General features: G+C 38.4%; 2 protein-coding genes across 8 annotated transcripts in view; one reads left to right on the forward strand and one right to left on the reverse strand.

Annotated features, from left to right (window-relative positions):
* Positions 1-771: 771 nt before the first annotated feature.
* BROX (BRO1 domain and CAAX motif containing) lies at positions 772-23,451 on the reverse strand. 5 transcript variants are annotated; one of them, XM_055419858.2, is made up of 14 exons: positions 23,108-23,451; positions 21,018-21,153; positions 20,588-20,704; positions 16,604-16,710; positions 16,199-16,295; positions 12,785-12,880; positions 11,704-11,776; positions 10,604-10,709; positions 9,828-9,917; positions 8,176-8,261; positions 7,120-7,201; positions 6,689-6,839; positions 4,649-4,808; positions 772-3,429 (listed from the first exon to the last, which is right to left on the reverse strand). In XM_055419858.2, exons 3-14 carry the CDS (start codon positions 20,686-20,688, stop codon positions 3,343-3,345), a joined length of 1,236 nt encoding a protein of 411 aa, XP_055275833.1. In that variant the 5' UTR covers positions 20,689-20,704; positions 21,018-21,153; positions 23,108-23,451; the 3' UTR covers positions 772-3,342. The 5 variants fall into 5 exon arrangements, with proteins under 5 accessions (XP_055275833.1, XP_055275831.1, XP_055275830.1 ...); XM_055419856.2 differs by lacking the exon at positions 23,108-23,451 and adding an exon at positions 22,529-22,669; XM_055419855.2 differs by lacking the exon at positions 21,018-21,153.
* Positions 23,452-23,578: 127 nt separating this feature from the next.
* Positions 23,579-25,412, forward strand: part of AIDA (axin interactor, dorsalization associated) — a 51,428-nt gene continuing 49,594 nt past the window's right edge. Inside the window, exon 1 of one of the 3 annotated variants that reach the window (XM_055419859.2) lies at positions 23,579-23,848. In XM_055419859.2, the coding sequence (XP_055275834.1) occupies positions 23,739-23,848 (110 nt within the window). In that variant the 5' untranslated portion in view covers positions 23,579-23,738. The remainder of the gene's footprint in view (positions 23,849-25,412) is intronic. The other 2 variants (XM_055419860.2, XM_055419861.2) reach the window with 2 other exon arrangements.

Here is a 25,412-nt window from a genome sequence, read left to right on the forward strand (position 1 = left end):
TCTAAGCAAGTAACTCAGTCTTTAGACACAAAATTCAACCAAATGACACGTTTGTTTTTATGCACATATTGAGGTAAAAAATGTCTTATTTGCTGTACCATGATTACTCTAGAAGGCAGTACTTCTGAATATGATTTTGAGTACATTTATATAGTACTGAAAATGCCACCTCAAAGCTCCAAAAGTTCTCTGCAGAATATTGTATAGCGATAAGGTACCTAGCTTAGCTCACCACAGTACACAAGACTGCAGCATGCTGGCTAATACTGTGAATAAGATACATGCAGGCTGGAGACTTCCCTGGTGGTCTGGTGGGTAAGATTCCACACTCCAAATGCAGGGTGCCTGGGTTCAATCCTCGGTCAGGGAACTTGACTCCACAGGCCCCAATTAAGAGTTTACATGCTGCAACTAAAGATATCTCATGCCACAATGAGGATCAAGGATCCTGCATACCTCAACTAAGACCCAGTTCAGTTCAGTTGAGTCCGACTCTTTGTGACCCCATGAATCGCAGCACGCCAGGCCTCTGTCCATCACCAACTCCCAGAGTTTACCCAAACTCATGTCCATCGAGTCAGTGATGCCATCCAGCCATTTCATCGTCTGTCATCCCCTTCTTCTCCTGCCCCCAGTCCCTCCCAGCATCAGGGTCTTTTGCAACCAAATAAATAAATATTAAAAAAGAAAAAGACTATATGCAGGCAGATTGAAACCTTACTTTGAAATAAAAAGATAAGTACCAGTAAGCCAAAGAAGAAACTGAAGAGGTCAAGGAGCATTGAATATTTTAATGAATTCATGTAGCATAAAGCAACAGATATAAATGCATGTCATTTTAAAATATAACTGTAAAGAATTATGATTTTACATTGTAAGAACCTTGTTACCAGCTTAATAAGCATGAAAAATATTTATTGAAAAACAAAAAATTCCAATGAAATTATAAGTAAAATCACTTTTATTTTCATAAATAAAAAGATAATTCAGTGTATTAACACCTTTAGAAGGATGTTGGCTGTCATTATCTGGTTTAAACTAAGTATGCAACAGTTAATACAAATAGTTACATCTCTCTAAGACGTTCATGCAACTTCGTTACATTTGCTAACTTCCCCAAATTTCCAACAGCATTTTCAAAGGACAGTATATATATATACATAAAATGGGATAGTCACAAAGTGTCACGTTTGCTGAGTCAACGGAATATTTACTATCTGCTTATGTTGAAGTTGCCAATTGATTAAATGTTAATACCAGTATTTGCTACATTTTACAGAAGCGCTGTGCATTTATTACATGTTTTCATTTCATATATAGTAGTAGGACCCATAAAAATGTCAATGTGAAAATTTAGTAGGCTAAATAAGCACTAGTTCCTAAAATAAATACATCTTAGGCCAAGAGTAATAGGCTGACAGTACTGTTTAAAGTTTTGTCAGTAAATGGCAGAAAAGCACAGAAAATACAGTAAAATTAAAGTGTCTTTTTCTATAAACAGCAAAATAAAACTAAATGTCTGCCCAGTTATTACCTCACTTATTCTGGAAACTGCAGTTTCAAATATTAAGTGTAATACAGCAAGCAGTAATTAGCATTTCCTTACGTTAAAAAAAAATCCTGATTCTATATAGCTTTTTTCCCCAAGAATATAAACTATGATTTAAATAATCATTTATTGGAACACAATACTGATTCAGATAGGCATAATGTATTTATTCTTCCCAATGTAATGTTTATTCCTATCTCAATACTTTGTGCAGATTTTACTTCTCACGGAACTGCTGTGTAGCTTCAAAGGTTTATCTATGTAAGTGCTCAGCACAGTGCCTAGCATGAAGTAAGCTCTTAACATACACTACTGTTTCTATTATTTGAACCAACCTGTCATTTACAATAGAAAAATTAGCTAACGCCCTAGGAAACTCAAAGGAAGATAAATCTACAAGGGTGATTCTTATTAAAGTATTAAATATCCACTATTTCCCAGGATTGTGTATATATATACTAAACTATTTCAAATATTATAAGCTGTTTTTAAGATATACCATATCTGTTGGCTAAGTTTTTGCTATGGCCTTTGACCTCTAAAGCATTACAATTCTGATAAGGGTAAGTGTTATTAGAAAACTGTATAAAAACCAAACCACTTACACTGAAATCAGGTAACAAAGGCATTACTCTAACTTCTGCAACAAAGAAGTAGAGATTTACCAGTATAATTCAGGACAACCTATCTTGTTTAGGTTTCAAGTTCCTTCTTTTCATCATGCAATATATGACTTCTACAAAAACATTTCACTGTCTTCTCACATAGAAACACTAAGAGCTGTTACAAAGTTCTGTCCCCTAATAAAAAAAATTCATTACAAAAATTACTTTAAAAAATATTGGAGGTTTGTTTATTGAGGCTAAAAAGAAGTGCAAGGTTACCAGCAGAGGAGTTAAGTTTTTGGATGGTCTTAATACACCTATAAACACTAATGAGTAAGTTATAGACTCCAACATGTGTAAGTGATTTGGTATGAAGATTTTTTGATCCTTAACTGAAAGTAATTTTTTCCCCCACCAGAAAAGATAACTGACATGGAATATAACAAGTCTGTGCTACCAGGTGACATAATGGAGAGGGGAAAAAAACTATCTATTAAAAACTGATTCCTGTCATTCTTCTGGTATCAATTAAGAGGGAGGAAAATAAATTTTTCTTTGTGAAGATAGAAAAACACACCTGAAACCACATGATTCTGGCCTATAGTGTTTAACCTGAAACTGACTACTACCCAGATGTTTGGAGAAAAAACCCAATCCCCAAATATGCCCTTTAGAGGTGCAATAAAAACTGTCCACAGGTTGTCCTGATTCAAAAGGAGTTTGGAAACAAAGCAGAAGACATCTCTACTGTGTTGCTGCTGCTACTGCTAAGTCACTTCAGTCGTGTCCGACTCTGTGTGACTCCATAGACGGCAGCCCACCAGGCTCCCCTGTCCCTGGGATTCTCCAGGCAAGAACACTGGAGTGGGCTGCCATTTCCTTCTCCAATGTGTGAAAGTGAAAAGTGAAAGTGAAGTCGCTCAGTTGTGTCCGACCCTTAGTGACCCCATGGGCTACAACCTACCAGGCTCCTCCATCCATGGGATTTTCTAGGCAACAGTACTGGAGTGGCTTGCCATTGCCTTCTCTACTGTGTTAGAAATCAAGAATAAACTGAAGGAAGATTCCCTCTGAACGTACTAAATTAATCTATAGGCTTTAGAGAAATCATTGCAAGATACATGAAGTTCCATGGTTTATCCTATCTACTGGTAGAGAAATTCAAAGTGCACACTGGATCAATGTATTTTAGGAAATGTAGCACCCAGTGTCCTTCTGAGGTTTGATATCTGGTTCTTTCACAGGTTTCACCACTTCTTCTGGTTTGGGTTTAGCCTAGGAAGAAAGAAAAATACAGTGTAAGTACATAAACTAAGATCTGGAAAACAAACACTAGGTCTATTCTATTTCACACTAATATAAAGGAGATATATTAAAATGTATCACTGAGACTACCAAAGCTGTGCCAGAAGCTACATAGCAACCAATTCAACTAAAGACAAAATATGAAAGCAACATTTTCACTGAAGATGAAAACCTGGATAGGCAGGCAAAAATCAAGCTAATAGTATTCTTAGTCTTCCTGAGGAGAGGGAAACTGAGTGATCAATCTATGAATGTGGAACCCTTAAGTTCAAAGATTACTTGTGACACTAATAGGCTACCTCTTAGGACTATTTTAAAAGGCTGAACAGGATGCAAAAATTGCTATTTTTAGGAATAATGGTTTTAGTATGGGTAGAAAATTATATATAAAAAACAAAACCAGGAACTTCCCTGGTGGTTCAGTGGTTAAGAATCTGTCTTCCAATGCAGGGGGACATAGGTTCAATCCCTGGTCAAGGAACTAAGATTCCACAGACCTCAGGGCAACTAAGCCCACATGATGCAACTACTGACCCTGTGTACCACAACCAGAGAAGTCTGTGGACCCCAACAAGGACCCAGTGTGGTCAAAAACAGTAATACCATTTTTAAAAAATTAAAAAAAAAAATTCAAGGAAGGGGCTATGTCTGCAAAGTAATTCCTATCCCTTTTCTTCACAGACCTCTTGTCTTTTGGTAGCTAAACCTCAACATTTCCACTTAATCTACCATTTTATTTAGCACACTAAGATATACTTAGGTATAAATGAATAAAAGCAGTCTTATTTTGTCCCTGGATGATTTCACAGAATGTTGAAATTAGGTCAAATCTTCAAATAGCATGCACTATGCTAAATCAAAACCGACACTGCTATAGCACTACAAACATTGGATGAGGCATCCTTTTAAGACCTGTCTGCCCACACTCCTCCTAAAAGAGGCTCTGACAAACTGTAAAATGGCAAGATAATGTGTTGAAAACATATCAGTCAACTACGTAAGAAATCAGAAGACAACTGAGGCCTAGAGGTTTATCTCTGAGAAAGTTCTACAAAAGATTTTACACAAAGCACTGTCATTAGCTAATGTAACGTTTAGACAAACGTATCTATTTAGAGAACAACATCAAACTGTGAAGTCTGAATTCTCTTAAACTTTTGTGAATGAATGGAAACAACCCATCTCATACACTGTCATCCTTGGGTCTTTTGGTGAGATCAAAAGCAGCCAACGTTTCCGGTGTCCAGTGCACACTTGGAGGAGGAAATTCGAAAGGTACAGGTTCTACGAGACCATAATTTGCTTTGAGTTCCAGTTGTGGGGCTTCTGTTGGAACTTTTTGAAAGTAACTGCAAAAAAATATAAACAGCAATTCATTCATTCATTTTTTAACTATTTGAGTGTCTACCTGTGTCCGAGAGTCTATGCAAGAAAATGACTAGAAAATAACACAGAAAAGAATTTGTCTCACATAGCTCACAGATGGGAGAAGGAAATGGCAACCCACTCCAGTGTTCTTGCCTGGAGAATCCCAGGGACGGGGGAGCCTGGTGGGCTGCCGTCTATGGGGTCACACAGAGTCGGACACGACTGAAGTGACTTAGCAGCAGCTTACAGATGAGTAGGTAACAAAGTCAAGAAACCCTGTCAACTACAGAGCAATGTAGCTGAAGCTATAAGGGATGTAGAGCGCTATGAAAACTCAAAAGAGGGGCAATTAACCCATATTTGGGGGGTCAGGGATGCTTTCTGAGGTGATGAAAGTTAAACTGGGCATGTTCAAGAAGTGAAAGAGCACGGCATGACCAGAACTAGAATATAAAGGAAGAATGCAAGAGACAAAAGCAGGGGCAAAATTAATTCTACCAGCTTACACAGGTGCTCATCTACAGCTTGAACAGCACTGATTTAATCATGGGAAACTGCTTGACAGAACTAGACAGGACCGAGAGAAAACTGATTTCCCTTCTTTACACATGACCAAAACTAGAAGGAGATGAATATGTCAACAGAAGATATATGTTAATATGTGTGTAACAGATGGAGAGGGATGGCAGAGAAGCAACGTTAAGAGAAAGTTAGAACAGTAAAAGTGGGCTGAAGTTAATAATTCACGTGTATTTTAAACTCTGCTTTTATAGGTCATTATCAGAAGCAGAATAAAGTTAGGTCCAACATAAGTGAATTCTATCAACAATTTAGATGGAAAATCAATGCTCAATTTAAATGCAACTTGATATGAAACATATAGGAATAGAGGTAACAAACTGTGGTATTATTAAAACAATATTACTATTTAAACATTATATAGTCATCCCTTGGTATCTTTGGTGGATTGGTTCCAGGATCCTCATCACTGAAATCCATAGATGCTCAGGTTCGTTATGTGCAATGAAGTAGTATTTGCATATAACCTACACATCCTCCTATAAACTTCAAATCACCCCTAGGTTGAGATACTTACTAGGTATTACATTCTTATAATATCTATTAGAACGTAAAGTGAAAATTAAAGATATCAAGGGAACATTTCATGCAAAGATGGGCTCGATAAAGGACAGAAATGGTATGGACCTAACAGAAGCAGAAGATATTAAGAAGAGGTGGCAAGAATACACAGAAGAACTGTACAAAAAAGATCTTCATGACCAAGATAATCATGATGGCGTGATCACTCACCTGGAGTCAGACATCTTGGAATGTGAACTCAAGTGAGCCTTAGAGAGCATCACTATGAACAAAGCTAGTGGAGGTGATGGAATTCCAACTGAGCTATTTCAAATCCTGAAAGATGATGCTGTGAAAGTGCTGCACTCAATATGCCAGCAAATTTGGAAAACTCAGCAGTGGCCACAGGACTGGAAAAGGGCAGTCTTCATTCCAATCCCAAAAAAAGGGAATGCCAAAGAATGCTCATGTCCGGCTCTTTGCAACCCCATGACTATATGGAATTCTCTAGGCCAGAATACTGGAGTGGGTAGCCTTTCTTTTCTCCAGGGGATCTTCCCAACCCAGGGATCGAACTCAGGTAAATACTATGTAAGTAGTGGCTGGCCTGCAGCAAATTGCAGTTCTGCTTTTGAGGGCTTTCTAGAATTGTTTTCCCCTGAATATTTCCCATCAGTGGTTGGTAGACTCACTGATGTGGAACCTACAGACTACAGAGTGCTGACTGTATACACTATACCATTATCAATATTACTAAAATCATATACTGAGTTGCACTCACATAAATCCATTTTCTCGCTGACATTTTTCTAGAGTGTTCTTCACAAGATTTCCAAGTTTCCTAAAGAACAAGTGTCCCGAAGGTTTGACTGTTGGTCCAGGTCCTTTGGTTTCTCCATATTCTTTGCATAATGCTTCTGCCTTTGTATAAACTGAATGTGAAAGGATATAAAGTTATTTGATTATAATCAATTATTATTTATACTAAAAACGCTATTCATCAGAGATGCTCTTTACCTAGTGTAAGAGCAGTACCAACAATAGTGTTAAGCGGTAGGTTGGTATGTTCTAGAAGTTTTCTTTCTTCAATACTTCACTTAATCTCATTCCCTTTCATGATCTCAGCCAAAAATCTCTTTTAACTGTCTATTCCTCTTTCTGATAAAACATTAGTTTTTAAAAGGGGAGTTAATATTCTGGTGGGATACTTACATTTTTCTGCTTCTTGGAGCGACCTGATTGCTTCACCACATTTATCACTAGCCAACAAAGTCTGACCATGATAACAATAAGCCTGATTAAAAAAAACACACACACAAATTTTTATTCATTCTCTCCTCAAATGATGCTTTCTACTGTCACTGTTTTCTATATGCATCAGATAAAGAAATGCTTTTGTCCATTGTTGGAAGAATCAACGCAATCCCTTACACTTCTTTCCTTGAGTAAGCTAACCCCCATCTCTGTTGGTATAAAAAGTGGAATTACATCAAGCCTTGAGCCAATCTAGCCATCTAACCATGGACTAAAAGCAAACAGTATTTGCTGAAACTGTTTTTAAAATTAAGGCAGAGCAGAACTTCCCTGGTGGTCAAGTGATTAAGACTCTGCTGTTCCAATGCAGGGGGCGTGGGTTCAATCCCTGGTCTGGGGACTAGGATTCCACATGCCACATAGCATTGCCAAAAATAAAAATAAAACAGGGCAGAGTGAATAAAGGAGGAAAATTACTAAGTTAATGCAGAGGGGAGAGGGAAGGAGGACTTTGAGATTAAGGACTAACCAGCTTTTAAGAAAAAGTTGCCAGCCTAGAGTAGGCCATTTACTCTTCAAATGTCTACATCAAATCAGGGATTGCACAAGTGTTACACAGTGTGTCTAAAAGCAGATTATAAGCTGTCAGAAATTTTAATGATTCTTCACCAACCCAGGTTGATATATTGCATGGGTAAATCTTAAGATTAGAATTAGTAAATATCTTTCCCAGTGAATAGGACAAAATTATAGAGAATTCTTATGAAGTTTGCAGAAGGTTGCTGCTTAAGTGAGTTTGAATCAAACAGCAGTTCCATTGCTATAACACAGCTCTACATCATCTCCTTCCACCCACTTTACTCCACAATGGCTGCACTGACTGTCAGGGAACATTTACTGAGAGCTGTCCATTATTTGTAAAATGCTAACGAAGAGCCTGGAGAAATGACAGAATTGGCACTGAAGGGGCAGAAGAGACAGTAACTCACATTGTTTTGGGTGAAAAATACTTACATAAGCTGTGTAGAAACACATTTTCAAGTGAAGATATTTTCTCCATTTAGCAGAGTATGCAGGCTCCAAACTGGATAAAGCATGATCTAAAGTTACATTTTAAAAAGCAAAATATAATTTCACCCTGATTCACTAGAAGACTTTTAGTTCATGTGTTCAGATGCTAAAAGCAGAATGCCATTCACACCTAAAACTCAAGCATTTACATTTTAAAAACTTTGCTTTATTTACAGTGATTCATTTTCCCATAACTACATTTTAACTACACAATAAGACAGGCTAAATACCAGGGCACCTCTTTGATTTGATGATTCAGGTAATTTAAGTTGGAGATAATGATAAAAATAGAAATGACTGAGAACTTCAAGAGAAATATGAATACCATTAGAGTATCTCTTTTAAATATTTTATATAAACAGCAATACAAAGAGTACTCTAGACATCCAAGTCAGAAACAAGGATACTCTCCTAACCCTTATTTACCACCCCCACTGCTGCATCTTGTATTAAATATGCATGATAATATCTCCTGCCCAACACCTCTCAAATATATTTCTTCCTCTCCATTTCCTGGTTTGCTGTCTTTGTCAAAGCTTTCATTATTTCTCCCATAGTACTTAGGAAGAAGTGATTATGGTCAGCCTTACTACTGCACTAGCAGGCCCATTTTCATCTTGCAATGACAGGGCTCTTAAATTCAAACCCAATCAAGTCACTTTTACTTCTCTTAAGGAGTTTATCAGTTTTATCTTTTAAGGAGCCCCAAACAGCTACTGAACAAAGGCCAAGCTTCTTACACAGGCTTACGAATCAATCCGTAATCTCACACATGCACACTTTCCTACCCTTTGCTCCTACCACTCATTCTGTTTCAGCTAAGAGCATCTGCCTAAGGGTTCCAGAATGCACTAAGCTCTTTCTTATCTCTGTACGTACCACAGAATTTTCTACTCTTTCCATAAGCTAAAGCATCCAAGCAAACCTAGAATTTCTATTTATATTTCAAAATCAGGCTAAACCACCAACTTCCTTTAGAAAGCTTTCTCTAGCATACCCAGATCCTTTAGGTTTTTATTTCACCCCTGCGATAACACCTTTTTCATGCTATAATAATGTTGTTACATGTTCTTCTTCCCTAGGCTGCAAATAGGTACACTCAGCAACTAAAAGGGTAACCATCCCATAAACAGAAACATATGCATGTTTCCTAAATAAGTGACTGAAAAGAAAACCAGATTGAGGCGAAGACCTGAGCACTAGTCCCAGCCTCACACCTGCAAGCTGTTAAATTACAAATTAGTTATGCTAATTCTCTGGATTTCAGTTTCTTGTCTAAATAAGGACAGTAATATAAAGTTGTTATAAAGATCAAAAACACTTCAAAAGAAAAACAATTGTTTAACTATTAGCCATAACTGGTTAAAAAGGACAGCACTGTCCTTTTCACGAGAAGTTATGGAGCCTATCAACTGTGAACATCTGTAAATATTTTCTTTTAAATAAGAGTAATAAAATAATAAAATCACGTAGATATTATTCCAGCTTTGCAAATGATGAAACAATCTGAAAGTCCTTTGGTTTTGCTTGTTGCCTACTAAGCCAACAGCTTACTGTGAAAACCTAAAGACTAAAAAACAGAACTGTAAACTTACCAGCTTTCTGATAGAAATTGGCTGTTTCATATGCCAGAGCAGCAATTAGTCCAGGAGCATGTTTCAGCTCAATTGCTCGAGCAATTGTTACTATAACCAAAACACAATGAAGTGTATTGTGTGATTAAGTTCACTTGCATTCACTTTAAGTTCAATTATAAAAGGAAAAGACAGTCTTCTATCTATTGGGATTTTAATCCATTTAAGTTTTTTGTTAAAAGTTTTAACATGAAAGGTAAGCTACAGAAAACACAAACATAAACAAACCAAACACTGAGTTTGTTGGTTCTGGTATCATTTCCTTACATAAATCACTACCTACTTACTACTCACAGAAAACCACTACTACAAAATCACATGATGTAAGAGGAAACAAATACTTTCAGGGCACTAGAATTTGAAATAAAAAACAACAAAAGCCTATGAAGTCTCATTATTTTCACATAACTCTTTATTTCCTGCCATTCAAAAGTGAAGATTTCAAGGTAAGCCAAACAGTGGAAGAGAAAAAAAAGTTGGTAAGGCAAAGATGAGTTACAGACTTAATTTTATGCTGCCAGAAATGCATGAAATCAGAATCCTTTTAAGAGTCATTAAACTGTTAAGTCCTTTCCTGCTAACAAAAAATGGAGGCAAATGCTAAAAGTAAAAGTCATTCCTCACTATAAATTTCCCAAATTCTGAAACTTAATTCCAGCTAACTGATTTTTAAAAAGGAAGAGTGAAATGCTAATTCAACAAAAAGAACAACAAAAATCTTACAATATTTAGGATACCTTCTTGAGCTTCAGCCTGACACTGGATGATGTAAGCTTCTATGAGTCGTGCCTCTAAATCCCGCCCCTTTTCTGCAGGTGTAATGAGCTTTGGGATATGACTTTCCTGAGAGAGGGAAAAAAAACAAAAAACAACAAAGACGCCAAATTTTAACTGAGCTGTTAGAGATAAAGAAAAGGGAAGTTATGAGACACCTGATTTGGGGATTTATAAGAAATTTAAGGTACAAATAAAAATTGTGTATAAAGGAGCAATATGAAGCTTACAGAGAATAAAAGTTCCTGTACACTAAAACTTTTAAAGTTTTTTATAAACTTTTGTAAAGATAAGAAATTCAAGAGCAAAATCTGGTCATAATAAATCGCTTAGCTATGCAAGTCATATTCTCAATTTAGAAAATGTTTCACTGACATGGAAACCTAGTTCCCTTTTGCATGAGAGCCAGAACTGTTTATTCACATTACTACTGGTAGATACAAAGAAGCTCAATTCTGTAGCAGACTCAGGATCACAGCTCTTTCCATCACCATAAAACTATCTCATCATGAGAAAGTGCAATACTGGCTTCCAGGAGGCTTCAGTAAATATTGGTTTAATTAGAATGAAGTGGGGGTAATACTGGTTGGAAAACATTTTAGTCTTTTCCCTTATTCCCATCACGTCTCCAGGAAATTTAATATAATTAGTGTGTACTGACTGACCTTGCTAGCATTTTCACTCTAATACAGAGAATATACTCAGAAAATTCCATTTTGCAGAATCATGAATACTCCTGGCAAGTGCAGCAGAAAGCAAGGAGAAATGCTGAGAACTATCAAGTTTTTTGTTTTCCTTTCTCCGATCTTTTCAGAAGAGAGAAAAACAAGCAGTGAAGTACCATCTGCGTCACCTAATTGTAAAAGTCACAGATGATTTTCTGAAGTGGAGATAATATTCTGTTAATTGGCTGCGCTCATCAACAAAATACTTAACGTAAGGAAAACAGAACACATACTAGTTTTTTTTTACATGATTAAATAATTCCTTCACCCCAAGAAGGAAATAAAAATTATTTCAACAATTAAAGTATTGAGAATATATTCTATTATTATTATGCTACCTTTAAATGTTTAAAAATCCCAGCTGCAATTTTTAAGCTTCGATGGACTTCTTTCGCTTCATCCTCCGTTATGCTGAAGGAGAGAGGTGATGTTAGCTACAGGATGAATTCTGCTTCTGGTATTAAAACCAACAACTAATATATTCTCATAAAACTGCAAAAGTCAATCATTTGTGTTTTTCACTGTTTTCTTCCTTTTAAAAAAATCTGATTTAACACTTAGAAAACTAACAAATGCACATGAAAAATATCCAAAAAGAAGAGATGACAAGTGAAAAAGAGCTCATGTCTAGAGGTCTGGACAAAGGCTTCTTGCTTTTCCTTCCAGATAATCTTTCATACGTAAACAAGCATAAATCAATATACAAGTAAAACATGCACATACTTGAAAAACACATACATACACAGTATTCACTCTACGCTTATTTTAATCACCTAAATTACTTCAGACACTATTTTACATCAGCACACACAATTCAACCCCATTTTTAAATGGCTGCATATTATTATTCCCACGTTCAGGTGTACCACAGTTGGTAGTTGCCAGTTTCCTATTGCTAACATTCACCTGTACTACTGTAAAAATCGTATCTCATTTTATTTCACAATCCCTTAATCCTTCAAAACACCTTTCACATACTTATAAGCCTTTGTCTTTTTTGGTGAATTGCCTATTTACGTCCTTTGCTTATTTTCAATTGATTTGTTGGTCTTTTCCCTGTTGATTTGTAATAGCACAGATTGTAAAAACAATTTGTCAGATGCACTACAATTTCTTAGGCCCAATCTGTCATTTGTTTTTAAACTTTGTTTATGGTACTTTTATGTGGTCAAATAGGCAACCCTTCTCTTTTCATAGTTTGAGGTTTTAGTTAGAAAGACCATACCCATGACAAGATTGTTAAAACTCTTTTTGCTTTTAACAGCGGGCTCTGTGATTCTGGTACTTAAAAATACCAACATTATGAGGCAACCTTACATTTATCAGAAGTGGTACTTTAATCAGTAGGCTTTTTAATCATGAGGCTTGAAATATTTGAAAGATAGTACATATGCATATAACCCTCTCCTTTTAACTTACTTTTCTTTTCCAGCCAGTCTTGAAGCATATTTGGTATACCATAAAGCAACATTAAATCCCATGGAAATTAATTCAAAAACAGCATCCTGCTGGGCACTAGAATTATAAACATGATCATTAAGTACTATCCATGATTGAGACATCTCTATATGAAGCCTGCTATAAATCTTACCCAAACCCATAGAGCTAAATACCCGCTGAAAAAATGAAGAGAGTCCTTGTATTTAATACTGGTGGGGAGATAAGACACAAGCACACATATAATTAGCAAAAAATGACTATGGGGCGTGGTGAGAGAGAAGCTCAAGAGGGAAGGGGTATATGTATACTTATGGGGGATTCAGTGTTGACAGCAGAAAGCAAGACAACACTGTAAAGCAATTATCCTCTATTAAAAATAAAAATTCAAGAAATGACTAAACATGAAAGTCCAGTATGTACTTCGTAACAGTAAACATGAGAACAGTAGTTCCCAAAGATGACTGTACACTGAATAGCTTTAAAAAGACAGATTTCTGGAACTTATCTCACAAAAAAAAGTCTAGGGAGTGTGCAGAATCTGCATTTTTAACAAGTATCCTGTTGCTTCTGGAGCAACTACCATATTTTAAGAAAACAGATTTCAGAGAAAAGATCATAGGCTAGAATGACTGAAGGCTTACTAGTATAAACAGAATTTGAACTGTGCCTTGAAGGATGGCTAGAAGGGAAGCAGAAAGACATCCCAGATGAAGGAATGACACTGTTAAAGCACAAGAAAGGATCAAGATTTTTCTGATAGCAGTGACCTAACTAGCGTGATTGAAGTTGCCAATTTATAAAGAGAAGTCAAGGAACAAGAGAATGAAAAGCCAAGATGTGAACCTGCAGAAGATTCTGAATGCTAAGTCAATCAGTATATTACAAAAAAAAGGTCTTAAAGATAAGCATATTTTACATCTTGTTTCCTTCAGATTCTATCGGTAAACACAACACAAAGATGGTAAAAAGCTTATGAAACAAAGAAGATAATATTTTTATTCACTACTGTTAAGATCCTGAGAATTCTTCATATATTACTGCATTTCTCTCAAATAATTAAGTAAAAAACCAGAATACCCTTATATAACCAGAAGTAATACCCTTATATACACACATAATACTAAAGATACAGAAAAATTATCCAAAGGGAAGAAACTAGAATTGTGACTCTGCTTTGTATGTTTTATTTAATTGTTGTCTCCATCTTAAAAGGAACAGACATGGAAACTTTTTAGATTAAAAAAAAAGATTCATTACAAAACATAATTCAAAAATGACTTAAAAGTGATCCTGTTTGATATGTTATAACATCAAAATATGACAATTATGAACAAACTTCTTAAAATAGTTTCTCATGCCAAAACAAATTTAATGCACAGTTTAAGAACTTGTATTTTTCAGTATTGAGAGCTTTCCAATGAATTATGTCTTGTAACTACATCTAGTAATTCCAGCAATGGTGACCTAGGAGGCCTACCAAAGTTATAACTTTACCTTTAGTAAGAGGACAGTTTTGTTAATTTACATAAAAGCCTCATGAAGAGCTCTCTCTCGCCATCCCTTGTTTCTTTCAATCTGCCTTGCTCCCGAACACTCCATCTCTACTGCACCACGTCTAGGTAGTAGTTAAGAGTGTGTACATGTGATAAAGATATTTTTCAGAACAAATACACTCACAGCACACTTTCCAGTGAATAAGCAGCAATCAAGGATAAAATAACTTAAAAATCTCAGGTGTACTGAATAGTCAACATTATAACTTAAGACCTTTATCAGCTAATTAATTCCTCACTGTCTCATAAAACTATGCTGAGAAATGTTGTTAAAAGGAATAAAAATTTAGAACAGTAGGAAAAAGTGTCAAATTTATCCAATGGGAAATTTAGAACCTGCCAAAGTTCTGTAATTTAATGACAGAGCTTTGATTCTTTTAAAGAAAAAAATTTTTAAGATAAATATTCCTTCAAGTTTAAATGAAGTACAAAGGGGTACATAAAGAAAAATAGAAAATGAGAACTTACTCAGAAAACCTTGGTATCCCAGAATATTAAAATTTGGAAGGGATTCATGGTCCCTAACTTCCGACCCAGTTTATGAATTCCACATACAATATTCCAAAGGAACAAAGGAAACGAACATTTACTGAATGTCTATTCAATGTCTGACATTACATTAGTTTCTTAACATAAGATTTCCTATTTTGTAGCTCACAGAAGCCCTATACCTATAACCTCAACATATAGCTGAGAAAGCAAATAGTCACATAATAGAAGCTCTGAGGTTGCATCTCCATGTGTATGAATCCAAATTCCACATTCCTTCCACTGTAATGCCTGCCCTGGCTGTGCAGCAATCCCCATTTTCTTCCCTTCTGATTTTATAAAATTGTAACTCTAAAGCAAATTGAGACACAGGTATACGACCATTTAAAGAACCCAATAGTGAGTTTGGGGAAGGAATGGATACATGTATATGTATGGCTGAGTCCCTTCGCTGTTCACATGAAACTATCACAACATTGATAATGGCTATATCCCAATACAAAACAAAAATTTTTTGGAAAAAAACCCAGAACCCAATGGTGTTTTTTAAAAAAAGGTAGTTAAAAATTCAGCATGATTATGATCAGCTTCCTGTTACAATCTAACCAGTCTCAGGTAACTGATAAAGTTTTGAGGGGAAGTTTTTAAAAAGAGTGGAAACACTGAAATTACGGAAAAATAAACACAGTACTGCAAGTCAAAAAAGTATGGAGATGGGGTGGAACTAGGGAGAAAGGAAAAAAGGAGAGTGACCAAAGACCTCTGAACTCTCCATCAGAAAAGTAAAGTAGTGGAGAAACCAAAACTCAGCTCTGCTTCAATGGAAGCAAAGACCAATTTAGGGAACTAGGATTTCAAATTCTCAAACCATTCTTCGTGTATTATTAAAAGTCAACGCTGTTAAAATGGATAACCAACAAAGACCTACTACATGGCACATGGAACTCTGGAGAGGTGGTTTGAGGGAGAATGGACACATGTATATATACGGCTGAGTCACTTTGCTGCTCACCTGAAACTATCACCACCATTGTTACCACCATTAACACTGTTAATCAGCTATGCCCCAATACAAAATATTTTTGGTGTTAAAAAAAAAAGCAAGGCTTCTCAATTCTAGTTAACATTTAACATTATCTCAAAAACAGATGTGGTCCAGGAGAAACAAATTTTGCTTTTACTTAATAGACTACATTAGAAGTTTAGGTCAACATTTTTTCATTAATTTCCTAAGAAAGAAAAACGCTGACCAGATTTATATTTTATTTCTTTAATACTGAAGCTGTGAGTTAAACCACTATCTAAACAGTTACAAAAATGGTTACAATTTAGTACTGCTGGTGCTGCTCACCTTGGAACCTGTCCCTGTAATGTATCAGTCCACTTGAAATTTTGAATGTATCGTAACTTGCTTTCTTGGGTAGATTCATCCAATGAATTAATGAAACCTATAAAAAGGAAGACAACATTTTAAATTTTACAAGAAACATCGAGTGTTCTCTTTGGAACATTTTTCAGATGACTTTTTCAGGTATCTGAATGAAACCGCCAACCCTTCTCCCCTTCTCCTAAAGTAACATAATATGAAATATACACACATTTAATTTTCAAAATGTTAGAAAGACCACACACCCCCCTTGCATTTTCACATTTCTGAAACTCAAGCATACCAAAGGATATAGCCTAGAAGACTACTTAAATTTGTAATTCTCCATAGCTGATTTTTTTAAAAACAAGTTTATTTGAATAAACTAACCTTGTAAAAGTGAAAAATAAGAATCTGCTGCATTTTTCATCATTTCTGGATTACAGCTCAAATCAGTGAACAATTCAAGCAGTCGTGCTCTAGATGATCTCAGGTCACTTATACAAGACAGAAACAGACAGTAAAGTAAGCTATATTACAATGAATCTATGTAAATATGGCTAAAAACTTTCAACTGGAAAAGCTTAAACACAGGTACACAACCCTCCTCTAAGACCTTTCTAAGTATACAGGAATGAATTAAGAATAACGTTAGAGATAAGTGAAATTTCTAGTAATGATTGTTTTAGAAATTATACTAAAATAAGCTCAGTCCAACTAAAGGGGTAAATCATGAATACAATTATGTAATAAAAAATGCACACCAAGTTTTAATTTAAAATAACCAAACTAACACAAGCATTTAAGATGGGAGGAAGGAATTAAGAATGAGTACATTAATCTGACCAGTTCACAATAAGTTTTTTGAAAAATGAAAATTTAACTTTTGTGTATAATTTTAATATCCTCTTAAAATTTCAAAATTTGACATTATGTCAAAATGTACTTAAGTACAAAATTGTATTTTAAAATTGCACTCTATAATACAACACACATAAATATGCAAAAAAAAAAAAAATGAGGCCACTAGTTATTTTAAAAATGCTCCCTCATCTCCTGGCTCCTTTGATTCTCTGCAGCAATAAATGTGGCAGACACTTATTGTTTCTTTCCAAAATTCTTTTCTCCCTTGATTCCAATAACACTAAAATTTCCAAATTCTCCTCTTATCTCTACAAGTTACTCCTGTATTTTCTTCCATGTCCCCTTTGTAGTCCCACTTCCAACAATGTTCAGTCTTTGGCTCCCTGCTCTTCATTCTTCTGAGGTCTCATCTACGAGGACGACTTTACATCTAATCCTAGATCTACATTATCAGCTCTAACTTGGTCCTGTTTCAGTTCTCCATCCAATTTCAGAAGGCAACTTGCTTAGTGAGGGATCCAGAAATAATATTACATTGAGAAGGACTGAAGACAATTGTGTGTGAATAACTAAAGAAAGACTAAATTGTAAGCAGCAAGAGGAGGGACTGTATATCCAGAACTTAGTAAAAGTGCCTGGGACAAAGCACATACTCAAAATTCTTTGTTGAGTGAAATAATACTAACATTTCAAATACTTTTAAGATTCAGAAGAACTGTAACCTAGTAGTAATATTTAGAAGGCAGCACAAACTTTATCCTGTATGGTCCAGATGGAGTGTTTGTGCACTGGTACTAACTCTAAGGAGGCTGATTCAAGAAAGTATATACCAACAACTATATGCAGCTGACCAAAAATGGGATGGGCTACCTTACGAATCTGTCATTGTTGTCTTATTCAATTAAAGGCTGGGAGGGAGTCATTCTGGACTATGAAAACAATTGAATCCTTAAGGCCTATTCTAGGCTCAAATATTTTGCCGGCTATTTCCAAATAGGCATTCAGTCATTACCTGAAAACCAAATTGTGTAAAGTTAAATTCATTTTAAAATGACAGAATTTGAGAAAAGTGTACCTTAGAAGTATCTAATTTAGGTTATTAACTTTATAGATGAGTAAAGGTTGGCTTGAAGCTCAACATTCAGAAAACAGAGATCATGGCATCTGGTCCCATCACTTCATGGGAAATAGATGGAAAAACAGTGGAAACAGTGTCAGACTTTATTTTTTGGGGCTCCAAAATCACTGTGGATGCTGATTGCAGCCATGAAATTAAAAGACGCTTACTCCTTGGAAGGAAAGTTATGACCAACCTAGATAGTATATTAAAAAGCAGTGACATTATTTTGCCAACCAAGGTCCGTCTAGTCAAGGCTATGGTTTTTCCCGTGGTCATGTATGGATGTGAGAGTTGGACTGTGAAGAAAGCTGATAGCCGAAGAATTGATGCTTTTGAACTGTGGTGTTGGAGAAGACTCCTGAGAGTCCCTTGGACTGCAAGGAGATCCAACCAGTCCATTCTAAAGGAGATCAATCCTGGGTGTTCATTGGAAGGACTGATGCTAAAGCTGAAACTCCAATACTTTGGCCACCTCATGCGACGAGTTGACTCACTGGAAAAGACTCTTATGCTGGGAAAGGTTGGGGGCGGGAGGGGAAGGGGACGACAGAGAATGAGATGGCTGGATGGCATCACCAACTCTGTGGACATGAGTTTGGGTGAACTCTGGATGTTCGTGATGGACAGGGAGGCCTGGCGTGCTGTGGTTCATGGGGTCGCGGAGAGTTGGACACGACTGAGCAACTGAACTGAACTGAATTAAACTCAAAGGAGTTAAGAGACTTGCCTAATGCCACAGATGAAACAGTTAAGCTGGGACCAATGTCTAGCAGGTCCATATAGACAAAGCTATGGTTTTTTCAGCAGTCATGAACGGATATGAGCGTTGGACCATAAAGAAGGCTGAGAACCAAAGAATTGATGCTTTTGTGCTGTGGTGCTGGGGAAGACTCATGAGAGTCCCTTGAGCTCAAGGAGAGCAAACCAGTCAATCCTAAAGGAAATCAACCCTGAATATTCACTGGAAGGACTGATGCTGAAGCTGAAGCTTCAACACTTGCGCCACCTGATGGGAAGAGTTGACTCACTGGAAAAGACCCTGATGCTGGGAAAGATTGAGGGCAAAAGGAGAAGAGGGCAGTAGAGGATGAGATGGTTAGATAGTATTACCGACTCAATGGACATGAATCTGAGCAAACTCCACGAGACAGTGGAGGACAAAGGAGCCTGGCCTGCTAGAGTTCATGGGGTCACAAAGAGTAGGACACAACTTAGCAACTGAACAACAATCTAGGAGTCTAAGATTAGGGGTGGACAAACTACAACTTATGACTTGTTTTTATATGCCCCACAGCTTATTTCTGTAAAATAAGAATAATTCAATTGTGACTGTGTATAGCTCGCAAAGCCTAAAATATATACAGTATTTAACCCTTTATAGAAAAAGTTTGCTAACTCCTTTCCTTCCTTCTGCTCTGATTACTCCTTTTCACCAAAAGCAGCGATTCTTTTAATTTTCCTTTAATGGTACCACCAATGTCTTGATCATCTAGGTTCTGAATCTCATAGACTGAATTCTTTTCAGCTTTTCAGAGCAAATCAGTCAATCTGACTAGTTGACATCTCCTTCAAAATCTCTCTGTTTTGTTATTTATCTCTTGTATCTCTCTGTATCTCTTGTATCTATCTCTCAGAGAAACTGCTCTATTCACATTTCCCTAGAACAAAGGTTTTCCTACCAGAAATGACTTTCTCCTCTCCCTTCTTACTATCTAAGTCAGGGATCAGTAAACTCTGTAAATGGCCTGAAGATAAATACCCTAGATCTTGTGGGCCACAAAGTCTCACTTGGGAATACGCAACCTTATTGCAGAGATGGAAGGCACCCAAAGACAATCTGTAAATGGGGGGTGGGGGGGATGTGGCAGCTGTGTTTTAATTAATAAAATTTTATTTATATAAACAAGCTGTGAGCCACTATAAAGGACACTGTCTGGCAACCCTGATCTAAGGCATACAATTCATTTAAATCCCAGTTCAAGTCCTCTCTCCTACTGAACAACCTGAAGGCTATTTCAGGTCAAAGGGAAATCTCTCCCTGCTCAGAACTCAATTAGTTTACTGTCTGGCCAATTAACAGTATCCAAACATGACTTTGTAGAGTCTCTTGTTCTGTTGTAACATACGTCTTAACTCTTTAATTGTAATTGCTTTAGCCTCTCCAGGATTCACTTACTGATCTAAAACTTAGGACCCAGCTTAAATAATCTATGACTTAACTCTCCACACATCATTTATAAGTTCTCAGACAGGACTTCAGGACTAAACAACAAGAAGTCTAAGGTTAGGGACGGTGTGTTACATACTTCTGCACTGTTCATGGCCCTATAAAAGGACCCTGTATCTAAGAGTTGCTCAATCAGTATTTGTGGAGACTGGCTAACACTTACCTGCAAATTTTTGAAGCAGCAGGGCCAGTGACTACACCATAGTAGTTAAAAGAGACAGGAGCTGTGGCTTTTAATGGGTTCCTATGAAACCAATGTGTCATTTTCTCCAGATGTTTCCTATTGACAAAAAAGAAATGTATGAAAACTAAAACATTTAATAAGCAATGTAAATAGTACTAAAATATTTTTAAGTAAAAATTTAAAATTACCATAGAATATATACTTTCATATAAAAATATATAAAACAGACATATGTATATAAAATACTTCACTGCCACAGTCAATCTTGTTTCAATTATCTATTTATAGCAGCCTATGTTATTTTGGTAAGGCCTATAAAAAAAAAGCATTTGGAAATATGCTCACAGTAACTGCAATGTTAAACATGCTGGAGCAGTAATGATTAAACTTTACTGTGTATAGAAATCACCTTGGGCCAAGGGGTGGGAGTTCTTGTTAAAAACGCAGCTTCTGATTCAACAGTCTGGGGTAGACCTCAGAAGTTGATGCTGCTGGTTCCCAGACTACACTTCTGAGTAGCAGAGCACTGGACTTTGTTTGGACAGCTGAAAATGTAACAGGCATAGGACCAGGAAAATGTAATTCCAAAACAGGTTCAAATGGTGACCCCTATTTAGACTGCCAACTTTACTTGAAAGAAATAGGTCTTAAATTAACTGTATTTCCCATGTGATACTGCTGAGGCCAACTGACTGGTTATAGCATATGTTCTATAATAAATATACTTTTGACAGAATAACTAATAATCAATGTGTGCATGTGTGCATGCTCAGTTGCTCAGCTGTGTCCAACTCTGTGACCCTATGGACTGTAGCCCCCCAGGCTCCTCTGTCCAAGGGATTTTGCAGGCAAGAACACTAGAGTGGGGTGCCATTTCCTCTGAGAAGATCTTCTGGACCCATGGATCGAAACCATGTCTTCTGTGTCTCCTGCACTGGCAGGAGGATTCTTTACCACTAGACATCAAGGAAGCCTAACTAGTACACAGGATGGATAAACAACAAGATTCTATTGTACAGCACAGGGAACTATGTTCAATATCCTGTGATAAACTGTAATGAAAAAGAATATGTGTACGTATAACTGAGTCACTTTGCTATCCAGAAGAAATTAACACAATATTGTAAATCAACTATACGTCAATAAATTAAAAAAAATATCGATTCTTAAAAACCAAGACATTTTAAAAACTACCTAAATGAAATCCCAACTTACAAAAAATTAAGTTTCACACCTTTCCGGTAAAAAAAAAAAAAAAGTGTGTCCCACTTGCTTAAAAGTCCTTGTGTGAATAGTGAAGATAATACAGGAAGGCAAAGCTGAAGACTTAAATATGGCAGTTAGATTCCAGAAGTAGAAATTTAATTAATTTGAAAGCATTATACAATGTCGTCCATTAACTTTTCTTATTGGGAAAAAAGCGTGGGCTGCTCAGTGTAAAAAATACCTACTTTATGCATCTCCCTTACTATATTTAGTTATTCATGGCAAAACCGCCTTTGGAGTGCACCAGATATTTAAGGAAGAGAAAGTGCACTGTATACCCAGTGAAAAATTGAGTAAGTTCACTTATGACTCAACCCAATTAACAAGGGCTTATAACCTTCTATAAACAACATCCATTTAAACCTCCTCTATAACGTATGTAAACTAATACAGCATCTCTGTACATATAAACCAAGCCTCCTAGAAATTATGGCACACAATACACTTGATTCTGAGTTTAAATTTTTCACAAATACTATTTTAGCGCGCCCTCCCACTTAGTGGCTGAAAATGTTTTAAGTTCTGTACACTTTTACTTTAGGAACGAAGAGGGTAAACACTGTGTCCTCTGCCCCTGCCCGAGCTGTCCGGGGAGAGACTCGCACTCCGGTTTTCAAGAATTCGAAGGGTGGGGTAGAAAGACGACACACCCACCTGCAGATACAAGGAAGGGTGTCTTTAAATCCACGCAGCACAACAGTCGGATCGAGACTGCCGCCTAAACCGGCTACCACGAGAAAAGTCTGATTACCGACAACGGTCCCCCACTCTGGAGACCCTGGGTCCCCGAGTCACCTACCGCCACCAGAGCTGCGAAGGTCCACTTCCTGTTTACCACCCAGCCTCTTCCTCCGGTGCCCAGTCCAGTTGAACGCCGCGACCTTGCGCAGGCGCATATCCTAGCGAGCCCCTCCTGAACAGACATTTTTGTGGAAAGCCGACACTATCTAACCGGGAGAGGCGGACAGAGGTGCCTAAACAAACCCCTACGTACAGCTTACGAGACACCCCGACTGCTGGTGGAGACGCGGGCAAGGGGATTCATTGAACCTAGCTTGTTACTACCACTGATTCATGGGGCTAACGTGGATTTTCTTTCATTTGTTTGAAGGCACTAGGAGGAGACCTTTGTAGACCACTTATCCGGGAGTCTATGGAACCTGTGTAAAAAGGCTTGGCCCTACTGCTTGGGACTCTGGGGAGACGACAGGCCCAGCCTCATAACATACTTACCAGATTCCTCGGAGTCTGTACAGCAGTCCTCCTGAGGGAAGAAAGGCAATGTCCGACCCCTCAAACGAGAAAGGGAGGGAGTCGGCAAGCCGTGACTACCGAACTAGAGCGGCAGAACCAGGCCTGCGCGAGCCGCGGTCACGTGCCCATGGCGGCCATGACAGCTACCGAGGCTCGGCGGTGCGCGCCGCCTCGGTAGTGGGGGCTGCCGCGCTGTCGCAGCCCCCTTAAAAAACACTTCGTCCCTCAGCCCTTTTAAAGATATTCCTCCACAGTCTTTCCTCGTGAGCTGCGGTCTCCTCTAGGGACAAAGGGCATGGCTGGCCGAGCCTCCTAAACCGAGGAAGAATTCCTCAGCAGCAATGGCAGCCAACTAGGGGAGCGGGGCGGCCTCAACCTAACCCGGGGCGGGGCCTCGGGGGCGGAGCTTCGGCGGGGCGGCCGCTTCAGAGCCGCAAAGTTTGGCTGTGGCGGCAAATGGGCTTGGGCGGCTCCTTGGCGGGTGGCGGCGGTGGCCGTAGCGGTTCCTCCTGGCCCTGTTAATGTCGGGGCCAGGCCCGGGGAGGATGGCGCCCTAGAGCCCGGCCTTTCCTGGGGGTAGGGGCGGGAGGGGACGGGGTGGGGACCGGCCATGTCGGAGGTGACCCGAAGTCTGCTGCAGCGCTGGGGCGCCAGTTTTAGGAGAGGCGCCGACTTCGACTCTTGGGGCCAGCTGGTGGAGGCGATAGACGAGTATCAGATGTGAGTGACTAACCGCGGGAGCGGGCCAGACCGCCTCCCCTTTTCTTTCTGTCGGTGTCTCTCATCACTGTATCTGTAGCCAAGGCTCCTCAGGGTGGGGCCCCGCAGGCTCTGGGGCTGAGATCTCACTGGCCCCGGAGACAACGGTCCGCTCTCTGGGGTTTTTCGCCCTGCGCCGGGCCAGTTCCAATGCAACAGGTAGCCCTTCTTTCCCGGGGCGCCAGCCCATTCAGGCTGCTCCTGAGTTCCTTGCCACCGTCTCCCGGGTCTCCCGCTCCGCAGTTTCCTTTCCCCCTCTCCTCCGCCTCTCTCACGTTGCCGCCCCTCAGTTTCTCTTTTAGAATCTCTTAGGAATACTTCTGTGTTCTCCGCCCACGTTCCAGGATGAGTGGCCTTGCTCTGTGTACGGTGCCTTCCTCCTCCCCCGTGTAGGGCAGGAGGGAACGGGTGGCGATTGAGAGGAGGGGGTGCCCCCGGGAAGCATCGAGACCGGAGGTCTCATCAGCCAAAAGAAAGGTCCCCTCTCGCGCCCCTTCTCCGCCCCTCTTTCTAGGGAGCCTTGTTTTCCCAATTCACCTCGAATCCGTTTCGGTTTCTAGGACTGTTATTTGCTAGGTTGGGTGAGTCCCACCCGCCCCTCGCTCGGTTGCTCTGGGTGGAGTCCGCGCAGGATGTGAACAGAAGAGAGCAAAATGTGAATTAATAGACCACGCACAGGAGCCACCACTCCCTCTCCGGGTCCCTCCTCCTTTTCCTGTGTATAACGTATAGCTGCCGGGTACAAGTGAGCACCAGGTTCTTTGATCTACCCAAGTCCAGTTTCTTTCCTTTTCTGGTTTCCTCCCAAAACTTCAGGGATGTTTTTAAAATTATAAGGCCAGGTTTGCGTATATATAAAACTTTGCTTGGTTCTTGCACATTTTACTGAACTGCTCGCTAAAATGCTATTGTTTGCAAACTGTTGACATTAATTACCTCTTGGTTTAAAGTAAGTTATTGTTTGAAACCATGTGCTAGTAAAACTTTTTTTTTTTTCTTTCTCAAACGTCTTTTGGAAAGAATATAGGATTGGTCCTTGAAAGATCTAAATCCTGTATTCTTTTTCTACAGTGGTTACTTGTTTTTATCTGACCTTTAAGGTAATTTAAATGCGTAGATGTTTTTAAAGATTTTTTTCTTAACGTGAACCGTTTTGAAAATCTTTATTGAATTTGTTAAAATATTGTTTCTGTTTTGATTTCTCGGCTGCCAGGCATGTGGGAGTCCAGCTCCCCAATCGGGGATTGAACCCGCATCACCTGTATTGGAAGGCGGAAGTTTTAGCCACTGGACCGCCAGAGAAATCCTGAATAGATATTTTCTATCTCACCGTACTGACTTTGAATTGCCTGCCATTTTTCGAAAACCACCATGCTTTGGGCCATTTTGCCATGTGTGATAACTTCTGGCTTTTGTTTTGCACTTTCACTTGATTTCACTTACTCTTGCAACTGCTCAGTAAGAATATTATTCTCATTTTACAAGTGAGGAAACTGAAGCTCAGGTTAATGCGATTACCTGGAGT

The sequence above is a fragment of the Moschus berezovskii genome, chromosome 17 (assembly GCF_049115385.1).
Source record: "Moschus berezovskii isolate FMDL1 chromosome 17, NW_MosBer_1.0, whole genome shotgun sequence".
Taxonomy (NCBI): Eukaryota; Metazoa; Chordata; class Mammalia; order Artiodactyla; family Moschidae; genus Moschus; species Moschus berezovskii.